Source organism: Lethenteron reissneri, chromosome 66 (assembly GCF_015708825.2).
Source record: "Lethenteron reissneri isolate LAM-NWPU_2019-01 chromosome 66, ASM1570882v1, whole genome shotgun sequence".
NCBI lineage: Eukaryota > Metazoa > Chordata > Hyperoartia > Petromyzontiformes > Petromyzontidae > Lethenteron > Lethenteron reissneri.
In genome coordinates, this window is record NC_083844.1 from 214659 (window position 1) to 229407 (window position 14749).

General features: G+C 55.1%; 3 protein-coding genes across 3 annotated transcripts; all 3 read right to left on the reverse strand.

Moving 5' to 3' along the window:
• Positions 1-6089: 6089 nt before the first annotated feature.
• Positions 6090-8381, reverse strand: LOC133359773 (histone H1.5-like). Its single transcript, XM_061578302.1, has one exon. The coding sequence runs from the start codon at positions 6765-6767 to the stop codon at positions 6105-6107; it is 663 nt and encodes a 220-aa protein (XP_061434286.1). The 5' UTR covers positions 6768-8381; the 3' UTR covers positions 6090-6104.
• Positions 8382-9152: 771 nt separating this feature from the next.
• On the reverse strand, positions 9153-11239 carry LOC133359783 (histone H2A-like). Its single transcript, XM_061578312.1, has one exon. The coding sequence runs from the start codon at positions 10985-10987 to the stop codon at positions 10364-10366; it is 624 nt and encodes a 207-aa protein (XP_061434296.1). The 5' UTR covers positions 10988-11239; the 3' UTR covers positions 9153-10363.
• A 2310-nt stretch (positions 11240-13549) lies between these two features.
• LOC133359819 (histone H2B type 3-B-like) lies at positions 13550-14076 on the reverse strand. The gene has a single exon (XM_061578356.1). The coding sequence runs from the start codon at positions 14055-14057 to the stop codon at positions 13656-13658; it is 402 nt and encodes a 133-aa protein (XP_061434340.1). The 5' UTR covers positions 14058-14076; the 3' UTR covers positions 13550-13655.
• Between the last annotated feature and the right edge of the window lie 673 nt (positions 14077-14749).

The window sequence follows — 14749 nt, forward strand, 5'->3', positions numbered from 1 at the left end:
TTACGGTAATCGACGCAGAACCGGGTTGACCCATCCTTTTTCGTTACTAGTACCACCGGGGCTGACCAGGGGCTCGCCGAGGGCTGAATTATGTTATCGCGAAGCATGTCCCCAACTGCCTCTTTGATTTGGGCGCGTTCGGGTGCGCCCACTCGGTACGCAGGGAGTTTGATGGGTCGGGCTGCACCGGTGTCAATTTGATGCTTAACAAGGTCGGTCCGACCCACGTCCGAGTCGTGTTCGCTGAACACGTCGGCATACTCCCGCAGTAACTCGCGCAGCCGATCGGCCTCTCCCTTAGGTAAGTCCGCCCATGGTACATGTAACGCGTCGAGCAGGGGAACGACCTCGGCTCGGGGAGTCGGGCCGACTCGCCAGGCCAGGTCCTGCTCACCCTCAGGACGACCGGGGTCCTCAGCCCAGAGTGCGAACACCGAGTCGTTAGAGTGGCGTGCGTGCAGGGGGTGTACTGTGGCTATCGGGGTGCGCCGTCGCAGTATCGCGGGGGTATTGTGGGGGTTAAACATCCGCATAAACAATCGGTCCCCATCTGCGTTTACCAACGTGGCGGATCCCACAACCCCATACCGTTTTGCCAACTCCGGGTGAGGAGTTAGCATTACCTCCCCTGATGGTCGGAGCGCGGGGTCGGTGGGGGATGTTGCCACCGGCACCAGCATCTCGGTGAGCGGGCCGATGGTGACTGCCGTCGCCAGGATAGCGGCCACAGGTGCAAAGCGGCGGCGCGTTGGTTCTCGTCCCAGGAACGGTATCCGCTCGCCGTTGCTCTCCATGGTGGCGCATCGCTGGCGGGGTTGCACGTTGAGTCCCAACCGTTCTAGGAGGTCGGTGCCTGCGATACACTCGTGACACAACGCACTCGACACGTAGAACTCCTGCGTGCACACCTGGCTGCCTATGCGGACCTCTAGGGTGGCTTTCCCCAGCAGCCCCATTCCGGCTCCGCTCGCAGTGTGCAGCGCGCGGTCCGGGGCCTGCAGGTGACGCACGTCGACCCCGATCGCGCTGCAGTGCGCTGCGCTCACGAGCGAGGCCACCGCCCCCGTGTCCAGTAGGATGCGGGTACGCACTCCGTTTACCTCCCCTTCCACCAGCGACGTGGCCCCCGTGATCCCCGCCACCAGCTCCCGCAGCCAGTCGCCAGGAGTCACCGTTTCTGTGGGCGTTGTTGCTGGAACCTGTGTGGAGATCACTCGCTCGCCATTATTCTCATTATCGTCTATCTGTATCGGGACCGCGTCGATTGCACCCCTAGTTGGTCCGCTCTCTAGGGGGCGTTGGAGTTTAACCCCCGTGTCTGTCTAGCTCGGGTGATTTCCGGACAATCCCTCACTAGATGCCCTCGGCGATCGCACATATAACATGCCCGGGGAGGGGGGGCGGCTCCGTAGCGGGTCCCCTGTCCGCTCCCTCTCCCAGTACGCAGTTGTCCCAAATCGGACTCTAATTGGGACACCCTCCCGGCTAGTCCCCCTACTGTCGAGCGTAGTTCACCCATCTCAGACTGGAGGGTCTTCATATTTTTATTTGCGTCCTCGCGTACCTGGTTTACCTGGCCGGAGACATCCTTTATACCCGTTTGTATACCGGCAACCCATCCCGGGGTTGTCTCGCGGGACACTGGAGGCTCTCTTTCCCGGCCCCTTACCTTCCTCGCGAGCTCCTGTTCCTCCTCCTCGTCTTCCGAGAGCAGGCTCGCAATGGCGCGCTCTCGTCCCAGCCCCCGGAGCTGCGCGCGTTCGCTGTGAATTCTTTCACACTTACGTGCGCGCTCGACAAGGGTGTTAAAGGGAAGACGTGGGCAGCTCATGTCTGGCTGCCACCACGCCGTGCGAGACAGGTACCGCTGGATTTTCTCGGCGGCCAGTTCCTCAATAACATCAGTTGCGTACCCCGGGCGTGCGATCTTTATTAACTCGCGCACATCCTCGGCGTAATCACGTAGATCTTCGCCAGGTTGGCGCCGGCGCGCCTCTAAGGCCGATTTTGCTTCCTCCTCGTCACGCGTGCCAAAGCGCTGATCGAGTCGGTGCATCAGCTCCTCTAGCTGTGTCTGTGCGCTCGCGGGTAACGCTTCTACAAAATCGGCTGCCCGCCCATCAAGATTCATATTAAGTTGACGTACTGCCTGCGCGTTCGTCCATCCATTAATTTCCTTGGCCCCTAAGAGATTGCGGGCGAATGCCTTCCACGAAGGGGCCCCCCGGCCGGTAAATATTAGTCTTATTTTAGCGTGAGGTAACGCGGGGGTCCATCCCACTTCTGACACCAATTTGTGGGGGTCGCTAGCCCCCGAAATCCCTCCCTCGATAATGCTAACGGCCGGGCTAGCATCATCAATCGCCCCCCCGCTGCTAAGCGAACCGCTGCTAAGTTCCTCACCCATGGTGTGGGAGCCGTCGCCCGAGGGTTCCACTCCACCGCGGGTCCGCGTAGCAGGCATGGTTAATTACGTACGCGCACACCCACACACACAGCTCTGTACGGCACTCACTCTTGCGCTTCTCTGCGCCGCGCTGGCCGCTCACGTTACAATCGCGCACCTGGGGTACGCCGATTACGCACGCCGCGAGCTTACGCACACACAGTACCACACGCGTCCCCACACGCAACCCGCGCGCTCAGCTCCGCGCAGCGCTCACTCACGTGGCGAACCACTGTGCACACAGCGCCCCCACACGCTCACACTGCACGACAAGATCACGCGAGACCACGCTTCGCTATTAATGATTTATTATATGCCACCTGCGAATTGATGTTGAATCAGTGAGTCGACGAGGCTGGCCTATTCCACTAAACCTGTACCTATTCCCTATTTATCGGCTATGATTCTAATTCCCCTTCTTACTCACTGTTAAGTGTCCACGGCGGTCCGCTGATCCTTGTGTTAACCGCGTGCCTCGGTGCGTCGCACGGACGTTCGGGTCGCTGGCTCGAGCTGCGTCTGGTCGCCTGGCGCTGGAGTAAGAGAGCGATTTCCCCTCTGCGCTCCTCTATTTATCCTCCCTACCTCCAAAGGGGATGCTGCGCTGAACAATGGGCTCGTGCACCCCAAGCCCGCGCACGGCAGTCCCCAGGCGCTGTTGATATGCTAATCAGTGTGCTGCGTGCAAGGCGTAAATCCTAATTACTCCCTTACCCTTCCTAACAATGGGGCTTGCGCGCTCAAGCGCAATTATCCCAACCCTCCATGACTATGCGCAACAGCCCCTGTGACCCCGCTATTCATGCTGTCCCGTGCCTCCCCTGCTTGCCCCGTCGACTCGTGGGGGTGTGTGTGGGGGGAAATGCGCCTCAACCGCGGTGGCCGAATGCCCCACGCCGCGACCATACCATATTAAGGCCGGCAGCAGCGCCGCGGTACCACGTAGCACGGGGGAGGTCATCCAATTCCCTGATCGCCGGAAACCGTGAGAATTAATCCCGATAAGGGTCTCTCGGATAAAAACCGGTCGATCGGGTAACCTTCCCTTCCAGCTCTATGGGGGGGGGGGGGGGGGATGCGTGCGGGTGTGTGCTTATGTGGGGCGGGTGATTGGGGGCAGTGCGGTGGGGGAAGCCGGGCGGCTCCCTGGCTCGGCAGAGCGGCCCCGTCGCTGTGGCACCACAGATGTACGCCGCCAACGTCGCTCACTGATTAGCATATCAACAGCGCCTGGGGACTGCCGTGCGCGGGCTTGGGGTGCACGAGCCCATTGTTCAGCGCAGCATCCCCTTTGGAGGTAGGGAGGATAAATAGAGGAGCGCAGAGGGGAAATCGCTCTCTTACTCCAGCGCCAGGCGACCAGACGCAGCTCGAGCCAGCGACCCGGACGTCCGTGCGACGCACCGAGGCACGCGGTTAACACAAGGATCAGCGGACCGCCGTGGACACTTAACAGTGAGTAAGAAGGGGAATTAGAATCATAGCCGATAAATAGGGAATAGGTACAGGTTTAGTGGAATAGGCCAGCCTCGTCGACTCACTGATTCAACATCAATTCGCAGGTGGCATATAATAAATCATTAATAGCGAAGCGTGGTCTCGCGTGATCTTGTCGTGCAGTGTGAGCGTGTGGGTGTGTGATGCCGCCGCCACGAAGCCGTTCGGCAGGCACCAAATCCCCGACCTCGCCACCACCAAGCAACGGAGCCGACCCCGCGTCCCCCTCACCTCACCTCACATGAACACACCTGCACTCATTCCCCCCCCCCCCCCATAGAGCTCCGAGGGGAGGTCGCCTGGCCGACCGGTTTTTATCCGAGAGACCCTTATCGGGATTAATTCTCACGGTTTCCGGCGATCAGGGAATTGGATGACCTCCCCCGTGCTACGTGGTACCGCGGCGCTGCTGCCGGCCTTAATATGGTGTGGTCGCGGCGTGGGGCATTCGGCCACCGTGGTTGAGGCGCATTTCCCCCCACACACACCCCCACGAGTCGACGGGGCAAGCAGGGGAGGCACGAGACAGCATGAATAGCGGGGTCACAGGGGCTGTTGCGCATAGTCATGGGGGGTTGGGATAATTGCGCTTGAGCGCGCAGGCCCCATTGTTAGGAAGGGTAAGGGAGTAATTAGGATGTACGCCGCCAACGTCGCTCACTGATTAGCATATCAACAGCGCCTGGGGACTGCCGTGCGCGGGCTTGGGGTGCACGAGCCCATTGTTCAGCGCAGCATCCCCTTTGGAGGTAGGGAGGATAAATAGAGGAGCGCGGAGGGGAAATCGCTCTCTTCTCTCCAGCGCCAGGCGACAGGACGCTCTCCAGTCCAGCGACCCGATCGTCCGTGAGACGCATCGAGGTGCGCTGCGAGCACGGGATCAACGAACCGCCGTGGGCATCCAGCAGGAAGTAAGTAGGTGAATTAGAATCATAGCAGATAAATCGGGAATAGGTATAAAGGTATCAGCGTAGGCCAGCCTCGTCGACTCACTGATTTAACATTAAATTACCAGGTATCAGATAATAAATCATTAATAGCGAAGCGTGGTCTCGCGTGATATTGTCGTGCAGTGTGAGCGTGTGGGTGCGCGTGTGTACACTGTGGTTCACCACGTGAGTGAGCGCTGCGTAGAGCGGCGCACGAGTGGGTGTCGCGTGTGTGCAGGTGTGTGCGCTCGTAGTGTGGGTGAAGGGGTCGGTGCGTCCGCAGGTCCCCGATCCGTCTGTCGCCGCCGGGACTCGCGCAGTGTGAGGGCAGTGTCGTTCGCCCCCGACCCCCGTTTAATAGCGCGTGATCCGTGGAGAGACAACGCAGCGTCTGCAGGTGAACGAGGGCGTGCGGCGAGCTATGCCTCTCACACGAGCTCGCGGAGGGACGGACCAGGGAGGGGAGCCGTCGGGCGATGAGCCCAGCGACGGCAGCAGCTGCTCGCAGAGCAGCGAGGGGTCGGCGCACGGCGGAGCCCCTGCCATAGGCACGGAGCAGGGAGGGACTCCGGGGACCAGCGGCCCCAACAGGTGCGCTGTGTGCACAGTGGTTCGCCACGTGAGTGAGCGCTGCGCGGAGCTGAGCGCGCGGGTTGCGTGTGGGAACGCGTGTGGTACTGTGTGTGCGTAAGCTCGCGGCGTGCGTAATAGGCGTACCCCAGGTGCGCGATCATAACGCAAGCGGCCAGCAGACGGCGAGCGCTGCGCAGAGCGGCGCAAGAGTGGGTGTCGCGTGTGTTCACTCCGTGTGTGATACAGGTGCGCGATCATAACTTGCGTAGTTGGTGTGGAGTTGGAGTGCACGGAGCGGCGTGTGTGTGTGTGTGCATACGTTCGTTACATGTCGGATACGGATGCGCATTGGTAACGTGCCGCACAGGGCTATACTGCGAGCACGGCGTTTGATTGACGATGATGTGCGCACGTATGCTCGCAGCGTGGGAGCGCGGCGCGAGGCTGTAACAGTAGGGGCGTCGCATTCGAATGCCGGCGAAACCGTAGCGAGTAATAGGGAGGTGGGGTAACGTAAACGGAATAGGGGATGCAGGCGGGAGGGACCCCGGGGGCCAACGGCCCCCACACAGCATCTGGTTCACTTTTTGAACGAAGTGGGTGGCTCTGAAAAGAGCCGTTGAGGTGGAGTGAATCGAGCGTCGGTCGTCCCATCGGATTCACTTCTTTGGCGCAGTCTTTTTGGGCTTGGCCGCGGCCTTCTTGGGCTTGGCCACCTTGGGTTTGGCGGCCTTGGCCTTGACGGTCTTGGGCTTAGCGACCTTGGGCTTCGCAGCCTTGGGCTTGGCTGGGCTCTTCGCCGCCTTCTTGGGCTTAACAGCCGACTTCACCTTTTTGGGGCTCTTGGCCGCCTTGGCAGCCGCGGGCTTCTTTGCTTTCTTGGGAGACTTCTTGGGCGCGGTCTTCTTGGCTGCCGCGGGCTTCTTCACCTTCTTGGCTGCCGCGGGCTTTTTAGCTGCGGGCTTTGCCGTTGACGACTTGGGCTTCGCCTTTGCGGCAGCCTTTTCCTTGTTGAGTTTGAAAGAGCCAGACGCGCCGCTGCCCTTCACTTGCGCCACGGCGTCTTTGGCCACGAGCTTCTTGATGGCCAACTTCACGCGGGCATTGTTCTTCTCCACGTCGTATCCTCCGGCAGCAAGCGACTTTTTGAGCGCAGGAAGAGACACGCCGTTCCTCTCCTTGCTGCTGGCCAGAGCCTTGAGGATGAGCTCGGACACGCTGGGGCCGACCTTCTTGGCCTTTGGAGCGGCGCGCTTCTTCTTGGGGCTTTTAGGCGCTGAAGTAGCCGCAGCTGGTGGTTGAGCAGGAGCAGTTTCCGCCATCTCAAGACGTCGCTTTTATCGCCTCGCCTCTTGGAAATCGAAATCAGCGCTCTCACGAATTCGAACCGAGCGTCCTCCAGGCCCGAGGTTATTATAGAAGCGGCGTACTGAATGCGGACGTCGCTGAGATCATCCAGCACTCAGCTCTAGTGAGGGAGTTGCCACCATACTCACTGTGTTTATCACGCCTGCCTTTGGGCTCGATTACTCCCGTAACGTTCATACTTACATGCATCTAGTTGATACATCATCACGAAGATCACTTCTTTAATGTACGTTACTTATGCAATATACGACAATGCTCACGATATAAATTATAATTCTAAACAAGTGAACAACCAACATTTGGGAGACATTGTTCGGTCAGGGCAAGATATGATGATTGTCGGTTTTCAAAAGTGTTACTGATGAACACTATTTAAAACGCACTCGAATTTTTTGCAAGACAAGATGCTTAAACATACTACTCATTTAATTCCAACGAAATATTTTCTATTTAAGTTTTGCCTCGCGCGCTCGCGATTCCTCCTCTCGCGCTATGGTGAGGACTGCGCGCCATGTCAATCGTCCCTTGTCACCGAACTTTTAACTGGACGTTTTAATCGAACTTTGAAATGAATAAATATATGGATTTTCAGATGGACAACAAACTGAAGAAAATTACTCAAAATTAACCGACATTATATGGAAAGTTTAACATTTTACGTGGCAAGATATGAGTAGCTCACGCACTGCAGAAGGGTCGCGCGCCTTGAAGGCACGGTGCACAATCATCACCACTCAAATTCAACTCAAGTGACTCCGCAGTCGAATGTTTAAAGAAAATATATAATCTTACGTTTAATGCATTGACAGAGTTGATATTCTAGGAGCGCAGGATGGTTCATGCGATGAGTTGTTTTTACTGCAATAAGTAACACGTATTTACTGCACTAAGTAACACGAATGAGTAATCATTGGAAAGATGTTATTAACCATGTAAAAAATATTTAACTACACATATTTGTACCATCTTATTTGACAGGTAATATTATACTTTACCGAGTGTTAACATCCCCAGCGTTTACCAGTACTTTTATGCTTACTATCAGCTAACACCGGCCACAACCCTGAGCTGATGTGCTCATTTGTTCTCTTTTAGCCCCGACACCCCCGCCACTTCCCGGCAACCACATTCAGATAAGCCCCCCTCTTCCCCCCTGATTTGTTATTTTATTATTTATATTGTTTTAGTTATTTATTATTGTTTTACCTACGTGACTTTACCGAAAAAACCTAAGAGTATGAATCATTGCAGTCACGAAAGCTACAAATTTAGAACGAATGCAATAATCATTCGTTCCACGCGCATGTGAAGAGGCGTAGTAGATTGGTTTATGCACTTCTGGTAGGAACGAAGTGGACCAGACTCCAATAGATTATATCGTGCGTCCGTTTGTCCGTCCGTCCGTCCGTGTGTCAACATCGCCCCCTACTGCAAACACTTGGCATGACCCTACAAAAACATTTAGACTCAGTGACGCTATCCTGGCTAACCAAGTGTAGCATTCCCTTATAATTCCCTCAGATAGCTTTTAATTACAATGTTACACTCCCTGATGTTTTTAAATAGCAACATTGACATTTAAAGCTTCAACATAAATAATTAAAACATTTATATTAACAATTAACCCACGGCGGCCTAAGGCCTACAGGTAGGCCTAAAGCCTAGACCTAGGCCTCAAGCTCTCCCTTCGTATAGTTCCCCCGCGTGTGTGAAAGGGAGTAAATGGTTAACAAGGTTACATTCCCTGATGTTTTTTAATAGAAACATTTACATTTAAAGCTTTTTCATTAAAAACAACTCCCTACCTCCCCCCCCTCGTCGGCGGCTCTCCAGCCGAGCCAGGCCTGGGAATCTCTCCCCCGCTCGGGGTGTATTGGGCGGGGCTACAGCGGCAGGGGGCGGGGCTACGCGGCAGGGGGCGGGGCTACGCGGCAGGGGGCGGGGCTACGCGGCAGGGGGCGGGGCTACGCGGCAGGGGGCGGGGCTACGCGACAAGGGGCGGGGCTACAGCGGCAGGGGGCGGGGCTACAGCGGCAGGGGGCGGGGCTACGCGGCAGGGGGCGGGGCTACAGCGGCAGGGGGCAGGGCTACGCGGCAGGGGGCGGGGCTACAGCGGCAGGGGGCGGGGCTACGCGGCAGGGGGCGGGGCTACGCGGCAGGGGGCGGGGCTACGCGGCAGGGGGCGGGGCTACAGCGGCAGGGGGCGGGGCTACAGCGGCAGGGGGCGGGGCTACGCGGCAGCGGGCGGGGCTACAGCGGCAGGGGGCGGGGCTGGGCGGGGCTGGGCGGGGACACCGAGATGGGGCGGGGCCACGGGTGGCGGGGCGGGGTTACGCGGGTGGAGGGCGGGGCCACGGGGGCGGAGCGGGGCCACGGGGGAGCGGGGCGGGGTCAAGCGGTGGGAGGCGGAGCTTAGCGCGATGGAGGGAGGGGCCGTTGGCGAAAAGGGGCGGAGTCTACAGTCGAGAATACAGTACCGGGGGCGAGGAGGCGGGGCTAACAGTGATAGGGGCGTGGCCCACGGCGCTGCATCTCGTGCAGATTGTTACTACTCACTGTGTCTGCTCCAAGCTGCACTCACGTAGGTACATACTTGTGCAATACTATTATTTTTTTGCAGAACGGTTACTACTACTTTATTGTTTCTTATGTTCCACTACGTCTACGTTTCCATCCACTCATTGGCGCCCATTTTTTGCCATTTCATTTTATTATAGCCATTCAATTGTTCGGTCCTACCAGCCCACCCCACAGGGACCTGTTTTCACCAACGCACAGCAATATTCGTTCCAAGACCAACCCCGGGCACACGTCCCACAGCCCCTTTTAACTCCTCAATCTCCGCAACGCACAGCAATATTCGTTCCAAGACCAACCCCGGGCACACGTCCCACAGCCCCTTTTAACTCCTCAATCTCCGCAACGCACAGCAATATTCGTTCCAAGACCAACCCCGGGCACACGTCCCACAGCCCCTTTTAACTCCTCAATCTCCGCTCCCAATACACATTCGCGTCCAGCACGCCTGGTCCTGGTGACGTCACTGCCCTTTAACCCCTGACCCCCCCGTCCAGCTCTTATTTCCCGCGCGTGTGTGAAAAAAAATTAAGATTGATTGGTGCGTGTTGTCGTGAGAGCGGAGATGTCGTGTTTGCGTGGTGCGTGAGGGTGGCTCGCAGATCCCTTAAAGTGCTTGAACCATTCTCCGACTCCTCTTCATATGTAATCTGACCGCTCAAAAAGAGCGAGTTTTATTCTTTAAAAAAACACGATACTTTCTTCCAATAGGCACCTCAATTTATTCTAAACCATGTTCCATGATTGATGCAATGTTGGAATGCTGCTCAAATACCGTTCCTAAATTAGACATAAAGGGTATCTGGAACGAGCAGAGCATTCGTTTAATTGCGAGCAATTTGGGACGAGGGCAACTCGACGACGGTGTCCTTATTAATAACAAAACCCCTGTGCACGACTGTCCGAGCTCTTTGCAAGCAAGTGGGTGGCTCTGAAAAGAGCCGTTGTTGTGGTGGTAGAGGCGGCGGCGCGTTCACTTCTTTGCCTGAGAGGTCTTCTTGGGCAGCAGCACGGCCTGGATGTTGGGCAGCACACCGCCCTGGGCGATAGTCACGCCGCCCATGAGCTTGTTGAGCTCCTCGTCGTTTCGCACGGCGAGCTGCAGGTGTCGGGGGATGATCCTCGTCTTCTTGTTGTCGCGGGCGGCATTGCCAGCCAGCTCGAGGATCTCGGCAGAAAGGTACTCGAGCACGGCGGCCAGGTAGACGGGTGCTCCAGCGCCGACCCGCTGGGCGTAATTGCCCTTGCGGAGCAGCCTGTGAACGCGACCCACGGGGAACTGCAGGCCGGCGCGGGAAGAGCGGGACTTTGCCTTGGCGCGAGATTTGCCACCGGTCTTGCCGCGTCCAGACATCGTTAACGGACCTAGGATGCAAAAAGCACTGGAGACAAAGTACGAACGATTTGTGACGTTAACACGCACCACGGGAGCGGCTTTTATAGCGGAGACGAGGATCGTAGAGCGCGCCGCTGCTGATTGGCTCCTCTCGCTCGAGTCCCGCCCTCTCCTTGAGCCACCAATGACAAGCCGGGACGCGAGGATTCGATGTTGACTTTCATTATTTGTATCCATATATATTTTAATGCGGACACGCATCTTATGAATTAAACAATGCGATACACGTACTTAATAGGTTCAAGTTTTAAGCATGATAGAGTTAATTCATGGGCGCGTGCTGGCAAGTCAAACTTATAAGCGGATTCCGCAAATATCAATGTATTATTGATTATAATCATCATTTTGAGGGACCGCATTGGTTATAATAAATCATTGTGATAGCCTTGAGCTCGTGATTGATCGCCCACGTGCCTATACGGTGTATAGATATTTTTCTTTAACCGCCTGTTCGGGCAATGCCTAAAAATATATGTGCGTGAATAATTCAGTCTCACTTTGCAAAATGTGAACTTCTTATCAGCTCGGGCTTGAAACAACATGAACCAATATCTTTGGGTTTAATCTATATATATAAAATCGTGAATGTCTGTCTGTCTGTGTGTGGATGTCGGACCATACGCACTTTCATTGGACGCCGGTTGCCCCTGCCAACGCCTAGCGACGTCTTCGCCGCTTTCATTGGACGCCGGTTGCCCCTGGCAACGCCTAGCGACGTCTTCGCCGCTTTCATTGGACGCCGGTTGCCCCTGGCAACGGCTAGCGACGGGCTAGCAGTTGCGGGGTGGACGCCATCTTTAATTCCCGTTAAAAATAGGCGCACGCATTAACACGCGACTCTGAGGTAAATTCATCTAAGTTTCACGTCCTCTTTACTCCCCCCCCCACCACAATGTGTGCTATTACTATTATAGGGTCGGTAGATTATAAAATTATAGCGATTACACAGTATTATTGAAGCGCGGGGGGGGGGGGGAAACGGCACCCGTACCCAGCGTCAGCCGGGTGGCAAAATCAGGCGAGGCGTGAGGCTCTGCACGGTGCTAGGCCTCCACACCACCACGCGACTCCGAGGTAAAATACATTTCACCAAAATAACTCTTTTGTTGTACATTATGTAAACATGGTTTCACAACGCTTATACACAACACCAACGTGTGATGTTGCAGAATGAGCGGCGGGGTATAGAAAATGAACTTGATTGTCGCTTACGCCTGACGACTCGTGAGAGCCGTGACCAGCAAACGAAGGTTTCCGGCACCCGAACTTTGAAGGACACACATGGAAGCTTTCTCACGAGTAAGTGGTGGCTCTGAAAAGAGCCTTTGTGTTGTGCTTTGAGGGCCGAGCTGGGCGTTCAAGCGCGCTCGCCACGAATGCGGCGGGCGAGCTGAATGTCCTTGGGCATGATGGTGACGCGCTTGGCGTGGATGGCGCACAGGTTGGTGTCCTCGAAGAGCGCGACAAGGTACGCTTCGCTGGCCTCCTGCAGAGCCATGACAGCGGAGCTCTGGAAGCGCAGGTCGGTCTTGAAGTCCTGCGCGATCTCCCTGACGAGGCGCTGGAAGGGCAGTTTGCGGATGAGCAGCTCGGTGGACTTCTGGTAGCGGCGGATCTCGCGCAGAGCGACGGTGCCGGGCCTGTAGCGGTGAGGCTTCTTGACGCCGCCCGTGGCCGGAGCGCTCTTTCGGGCCGCCTTGGTGGCGAGTTGCTTGCGGGGGGCCTTGCCGCCCGTGGACTTGCGAGCCGTCTGCTTGGTGCGAGCCATGGCTTGGTGAGGGCAAAGATTCTCACAGGCGGGGAGGAGAAGGCGGCTTATGTAGCCCAGAGCGCGCGCTCACTGGTCAGCGGAGTCGTGACGTGCGAAGAAGGGGCGCGTGCTGATTGGTTGGCAGCGTGCAATGATCTCGAGTCGTCAACTCTTCTTCATCAACGAAATGTTCTCACTTTGGAGCATTGCAGAATGCCGCATCACGATGCAGTAGTTCCGTTTGAGCGCCGTCCATGTCTTTAACGGATCTTCTTTTCTCAAGCAAACACCTTTCCGAAAACAACTTTACAGTGCTCCGCATGATCTAAATAAAGTGTGAAGAAACTGCACTTCATTGGAAGCAGTAATACGTAAAAAATATTCTTTGGTTCTTTCGGTAAAGTCACGTATAAAGAAAAAATAATATATTACAGCATACGACGTTTCGATTGCAACACAAGCAATCATCAGGTATAATGAAATAGCGACATAAAATCGAACCAGAAAAAAATTATAGACAGACATATAAGCAGACAGATATCACCAATTTGTTTCTTTATATACGTGACTTTACCGAAAGAACCAAAGAATAATTCCTGCAGTCACGAAAGCTCCAAAGTTAATACGTAAAATTGTCGGAAAGAGGTGATCACAGGGATAGATATCTATTCTCTTGGCATTGAGATGATGATCATCAATTATACTGCACGAGTCATCCATGCTAGGCGCTTACTTTTACATAGATGTACACGTGCAAAATGTTAGTTCCTGCCCGAAAATACAACCACGAATTAAATATATTGCATTGCAAGGTTTTGGCACCAAATATCCAATGTAATATCTGAATGGGCTGCAGATGAAATCAATAGACAAACAAGTCCAAGAAATGCCTGCTGGTGAACATGTGCCATGAATATTGTTATCGCTTTTATTCACGTGGAAACAGGTTAAAATGCGTTCCATCTCTCCATTCCACTCAATGAGCGAACAATGTCCCCGCGTGAACCGGGGCTTTGTTGGAAGTTTCGTTTAGTACTCCTGCTAGGACTGGTACAAGCAGGTTCGGAGAGGTGGGTGGCTCTGAAAAGAGCCTTTGTAATTAATGGTGGAGTCGAGGCTTCACTTGGAGCTTGTGTACTTGGTGACGGCCTTGGTGCCCTCCGACACGGCGTGCTTGGCCAGCTCGCCGGGGAGCAGCAGTCGCACTGCGGTCTGGATCTCCCGAGAAGTGATGGTGGAGCGCTTGTTGTAGTGCGCCAGGCGGGACGCCTCGGAAGCGATGCGCTCGAAGATGTCGTTGACGAACGAGTTCATGATGCTCATTGCCTTGGACGAGATGCCGGTATCGGGGTGCACCTGCTTCATCACCTTGTAGATGTAAATGGCGTAGCTCTCCTTCCTGCGGTGGCGTCGCTTCTTGCCATCCTTGCGCGTAGCCTTGGTCACAGCCTTCTTGGAGCCCTTCTTGGGAGCAGGAACCTTGGCCGGCCCAGCGCTCTTTGATGCGGGAGGATCGGGCATGTCGACGCGTCGTAGGCAGCAGCTTCAGGTCAGAACAGACGGGAAGCGAATGTGGATGTCGCTCGCGCGTTGAGCTCCTTTTATAGGAGGCGAGATGCAAATCAGAGGATCGTAGTGCGCGGCGCTGCTGAGTGGCTCTTTTAGTACCGTCCCTCTCCATCAGCCTCCAATGAGAAACGCGGACGCGATGTTCACTTTAATATCGATTTTACTGCAAAAAGGACTTGTGAATATAACACAATGTAATGCCCAAACTTGTATATTAGTGAATTGCAGCCATGGCATTGCCTTTGTTTTAAAAAGGATGACTAGAAAACCCAATACAGTATATTGTGTTTTGAGCGTGGGTTTTTTTGTTTCTTACGAGGGATTGTTTCACCACTCGTCTAATACGGCGCACGGGCGTTTTATGAACACAATTTGGAAAAATACAAGCGCTCGGTGGAGAAAAATAACTTCGCTGTTGTGCTGTACAGGTGGAGATTAGCATTCCGGCACGCTCCGTCAATTAGGACGAGTGTGCTGTAACATTGTGGCGCCAAATGCTCGACGTAATATCGGAATCGGCTGCAGCTGGAAATAATTAACGCAAAAATACCAGAAATGGGTACTGTATTAAGGCGTTCAAGAATTACGCCTTGTTAAATGTGACGTGAATATCATGATTTCTTTCATTCATTCATGTGGAAGCA

Coding starts and splice junctions, on each gene's coding strand:
- LOC133359819 (XM_061578356.1), bottom strand. CDS start 14,057: ATGCCCGATCCTCCCGCATCAAAGAGCGCTGGGCCGGCCAAGGTTCCT.
- LOC133359773 (XM_061578302.1), bottom strand. CDS start 6,767: ATGGCGGAAACTGCTCCTGCTCAACCACCAGCTGCGGCTACTTCAGCG.
- LOC133359783 (XM_061578312.1), bottom strand. CDS start 10,987: ATGCGTGTCCGCATTAAAATATATATGGATACAAATAATGAAAGTCAA.